This window comes from Onychostruthus taczanowskii, unplaced genomic scaffold (assembly GCF_017590055.1).
Source record: "Onychostruthus taczanowskii isolate IOZ18803 unplaced genomic scaffold, ASM1759005v1 scaffold138, whole genome shotgun sequence".
Classification (NCBI taxonomy): domain Eukaryota; kingdom Metazoa; phylum Chordata; class Aves; order Passeriformes; family Passeridae; genus Onychostruthus; species Onychostruthus taczanowskii.
In genome coordinates, this window is record NW_024498551.1 from 244,765 (window position 1) to 249,366 (window position 4,602).

At 66.6% G+C, this 4,602-nt stretch overlaps 1 protein-coding gene across 1 annotated transcript; it reads left to right on the top strand.

Annotated features, from left to right (window-relative positions):
* Window positions 1-563: 563 nt before the first annotated feature.
* SCAMP3 (secretory carrier membrane protein 3) lies at window positions 564-4,216 on the top strand. Its single transcript, XM_041397243.1, has 8 exons — window positions 564-809; window positions 927-1,046; window positions 1,126-1,246; window positions 1,326-1,454; window positions 1,663-1,822; window positions 1,970-2,071; window positions 2,153-2,270; window positions 2,988-4,216. The coding sequence occupies exons 1-8, from the start codon at window positions 579-581 to the stop codon at window positions 3,132-3,134; spliced, it is 1,128 nt and encodes a 375-aa protein (XP_041253177.1). The 5' UTR covers window positions 564-578; the 3' UTR covers window positions 3,135-4,216.
* Window positions 4,217-4,602: the final 386 nt, after the last annotated feature.

Below are 4,602 nucleotides of genomic sequence, written 5' to 3' on the forward strand. Positions count from 1 at the left end.
CCGGGGGTTGATGGGCAATGGATATCGGGACACCGGGGGGTGATGGACGGTGGATACCGGGACACCGAGGGGCGATGGGCAATGGATATCGGGACACCGGGGGGTGATGGACGGTGGATACCGGGACACCGAGGGGCGATGGGCAATGGATATCGGGACACCGGGGGGTGATGGACGGTGGATACCGGGACACCGAGGGGCGATGGGCAATGGATATCGGGACACCGGGGGGTGATGGACGGTGGATACCGGGACACCGAGGGGCGATGGACGATGGATACTGGGACACCGGGGGATGATGGGCAATGGATACCGGGACACCGGGGGGCGATGGACAGTGGATCCCGGGGCACCGGGGGACGATGGATAATGGATACCGGGGCACCGGGGGCTGACGGGGTCCCGTCCCGGCCGCCACTGTCGGGGACACCCGAGGGAAACGCGGGGCAGACGGAGATGGGCGCGCCGCACGTGACCCCGGGACACGTGGCCGCGTCACGCGCGCGCCCCGCCCGGCGCGGCTCCGGCGCGTGCGCAGCGGCCCCCTGCGGCGGGGGGGGTGGTGTCGGTCTTCCCCGATGACGTCACGGCGCAGCGGGACCAATCAGCGGCGGGGAGGGGCGGGGCCTGGCGGCGGCGGCGGCGCCGGTCCCGCGGGTGCAGCGCGCTCCCGGTCCCGGTCCGGCCCGGCCATGGCCCAGCGCGGCGGCCCCGCGGTGCTCCCGGACAACCCTTTCCAGGACCCCGCGGCGCTGCAGGCCCGGCCCGGCGCTGTGCTGGATGGCTACAACCCCTTCGAGAGCGACGCGGTGAGCGCCGGGGCCTGCCCGGGCACCGGGGCCTGCCCGCGTACCGGATCTTCCTCCCGGACACCGGAGCCCTCCCCGCTGCCGGCGCGGTCTCACCTCTCTCCTCTTCCCCTGCAGCCACCGCCGCCGTTCCAGACCCCTTCGGTAGCTCCGCCGCCCCCGGTACCGGCGGCCGCGCAGCCCCCGCGGAAGGCGAGTCCCACCGAGCCCCGCAACTACGGCTCCTACGGCTCGCAGGTACGGGGGGAGGCGCCGCCAGCCCGGGACGCGGGCGCCGGCGGGAGCCCAAGGTTTGTGTCGCCCCGTGTGTCCGCAGGCCTCGGCCGCCGCCGCCACGGCGGAGCTGCTGAAGCGGCAGGAGGAGCTCAACCGGAAAGCGGAGGAGCTGGACCGGCGGGAGCGGGAGCTGCAGAACGCGGCCCTCGGCGGTTCCCAGAGTGAGTGGCTGCGGGGCTGGGCGGGGATGGGACCCCCTTGGAGCCTTCCTCGCTCCTCCTCACCCCCTTCCGTCCTCAGCGAGGCTCAACAACTGGCCCCCGCTGCCGTCCTTCTGCCCGGTGAAGCCGTGCTTCTACCAGGACATCCCCGTGGAGATCCCTGCTGACTTCCAGAAGACAGTTACAACCATGTACTACCTCTGGATGGGTGAGTCTGGGGGGAAAACCTCGGGGCAGAGCCTGGCAGCAGGTGGGAGGATGAATTTCCCGTGCTGCAGGTGGGAGGATGAATTTCCCGTGCTGCAGGTGGAAGGATGAATTTCCCATGCTGCTGCTCCGGGGAAGTTGGGATGAACAGGTGGTCGTGGGGGTTGGGGGAGCCTGGCTTGGCTCCTGAGCGCTGTCCTGTCCCTCAGCCAGCACCATTGCTCTGTTCCTGAACTTCCTGTCCTCGCTCGCCTGGTTCTGCGTGGATCCCAGCTCTGGCTCTGGCTTTGGCCTCTCCATCCTCTGGGCTCTGCTCTACACGCCCTGCTCCTTCGTCTGCTGGTACCGGCCCATGTACAAAGCCTTCAGGTGTGTCCCCGAGCCCTGGGCTCCAGCTCCTGGGGCCTCTGGCTCTGCAGGATGTGCTGTTCCACCCCGAGCTCCCTCTTCTCCTGCTTTAAGGAAGGTTTGAGAGCTTCCTCCTCTGGCCTAACCGTGCCCGTTTCTCCCTCCCAGGAGCGACAGTTCCTTCAACTTCTTTGTCTTCTTCTTCGTCTTCTTTGCCCAGAACGTGATGTATGTGCTGCAGGCCATCGGCATCCCAAACTGGGGATTCAGGTGGGCTGTGTGCTGAGCCTGCAGAGGCAAGAGGTGGGTGGGGAACAGGGAACCTGGGGGCCACAGCCTCTTGTTTTGCAGTGGCTGGATCCTGAGCCTGATAGCGCTGCGGACTAACACGGCCGTGGCTGTGATGATGATCCTGGTGTCCCTGTCCTTCACGGCAGTGGCTGTGCTGGGCATCATTATGCTGAAAAAGGTGGGTTAGGATCAAAGCCTGCACCAGAGCCATTCCCTGATCCCTTTTGGGGGAGGTTTGGGCCATCACGACTCTGTTTACCTGGAGCCTGCAGCCAGAGCCATCCCTCATCCCTTTTGGGAGTCAAAACTCTTGTTTACCACAGCTAAAGCCATCCCTGATCCCTTTTGGGGGGAGGTTTGGGCCATCACAGCTCTGTTTACCAGGGGCTTGTAGCTAAAGCCATCCCTGATCCCTTTTAGGGGTAGGTTTGGGCCATCACAACTCTGTTTACCTGGAGCCTGCAGCCAGAGCCATACCTCATCCCTTTTGGGGGAGGTTTGGGCCATCACGACTCTCTTTACCTGGAGCCTGCAGCCAGAGCCATCCCTCATCCCTTTTGGGGATCACAGCTCTGTTTACCAGGGGCTTGCAGCTAAAGCCATCCCTGATGCCTTCTGAGGGAAGTTTGGGCCATCACAACTCTGTTTACCAGGGGCTTGTAGCTAAAGCCATCCCTGATCCCTTTTAGGGGTAGGTTTGGGCCATCACAACCCTGTTTACCTGGAGCCTGCAGCCAGAGCCATCCCTCATCCCTTTTGGGGATCACAGCTCTGTTTACCAGGGGCTTGCAGCTAAAGCCATCCCTGATGCCTTTGGGGGCAGGTTTGGGCCATCACAGCTCTGTTTACCCGGGGCCAGACCCCAGCCCTGAGCCCGGCCTCTCCTGCCCTGCAGATCCACTCTCTGTACCGCCGCACGGGTGCCAGTTTCCAGAAGGCCCAGGAGGAGTTTGCAGCCGGGGTTTTCTCCAACCAGGCCGTGCGCACGGCCGCGGCCAACGCCGCCGCGGGCGCGGCCACCAACGCCTTCCGTGCCCCGTAGCCGTGCTGGTGCCCGGCCCTGCCCCCCCAGGGCTCCTCCCGAGGAAGAGGAAACACGAGTCGCACTTTCACTGGATCCCCATCAGCTGTCAGAGGCTGCCTCATCCCAGCTTGGAAGTGCTGGTGCCTGAATCGTCTGCTGCTCTTAGCCCCCTTTCCTGACGGACAGAGGCTGTTCTGGTTTGTGCTGGTCCCCTCCCCTCAGCAGGGTGGGGAGTGCTGAGGCCGAGCCCTGAGCCATCGCCCTCCCTTCCAGCACCAGCTGCTGGGGGCAGGAGCCTCCTCCAGATGGCTGGAATGGAATGCTGCTTCCAGGGACTGGAACGGTCACTTGCCTTCCTTGTGCTCTCCTGTTTCCCCACCTGGTGATGACACTTGTGCTCCCTTAGGGTGTGGAGGGTCCCCTGCCCGCCGTGTGCCCAGGGACCCCCATGCTCTGCCAAGAACGTCATCCCCCTCTTCCTCCTGGGGCTTGCTCCAGCGGGATGAGGATGGGGCTGGTGCTTTCCCCAGGGTGTCTCGTCCTTTTGTCCTGTCCCTTTCCCCATCCTCTCCCTCTCTTCAGGACGAGGAGAGCAGGGCAGGGACAGGCAGGGCTCGGGCAGCTGCTGCTTGTGGGGATCCTGCCTTTACCCCATGTGGACCCCAAAGCCGGGCTGGGTGCCGAGGAGCAGCCCCGGCGTTTACATGGCACCCCTTGCCTCCAGGGAGGGCTGAACAGCTCCTCCAGTCCCCCTCCCCACTGCTTGGAGGACTAAGACCCCTGGCTGCCCTTCACACTCCTCGGGGGCTGAGCCAGCTCCGCCTCCCCCTTACCTGCCCTCTGTCCCCTGTCCCGGTGTCCCTGGGGATCCCCAGGACAGGTCTCACGCATTGTGCTTCAGTCCATCTCCTCTCGGATGCTCCCGGTTTGTCCCCGCAGCCCCGGGGCTGGCTTTGTGCCTTCAGCTGTGGGGGCCGGTGCCCTCCCGGTCCCGCTGCGGCCGGGGCTCCTCCGGGGGTCCCCGCCTCCTCCGCTGCTCCCCGTGTGCTGTTCCTCGACCGCTCCCGGTTTATTTAAGGAATAAATGAAGGTTCACTCTCTTCCTTCGCCGTCTCCGTGCGCCTGCCGGGGCTGGGGGGCGCAGCGGGGCCGCTGCCGGTGTCGCCGCTCCCGGGGGCGGTGCGGATGGACTACAGCTCCCGTCGTGCCGCACAGGGGCGGCCCCGGGGCGGGCGCGGCCGAGCAGCCGCCGGCCCGTGGGACCGTCCCCGCGGCTCCCTTCGCCGTCTCCGTGCGCCTGCCGGGGCTGGGGGGCGCAGCGGGGCCGCTGCCGGTGTCGCCGCTCCCGGGGGCGGTGCGGATGGACTACAGCTCCCGTCGTGCCGCACAGGGGCGGCCCCGGGGCGGGCGCGGCCGAGCAGCCGCCGGCCCGTGGGACCGTCCCCGCGGCTCCCGGCGCTCCGCCGCCCGCCTCCAGCTGCGGCCC

What these genes read in the sequence shown, in the direction of transcription:
- SCAMP3 (XM_041397243.1), top strand. Translation starts at nt 579, where the DNA reads ATGACGTCACGGCGCAGCGGGACCAATCAGCGGCGGGGAGGGGCGGGG. An exon ending in CCCATGTACAAAGCCTTCAG is followed by an intron (nt 1,823 to 1,969) that starts GTGTGTCCCCGA and finishes TCTCCCTCCCAG; the next exon opens with GAGCGACAGTTCCTTCAACT. An exon ending in ATCCCAAACTGGGGATTCAG is followed by an intron (nt 2,072 to 2,152) that starts GTGGGCTGTGTG and finishes CTTGTTTTGCAG; the next exon opens with TGGCTGGATCCTGAGCCTGA.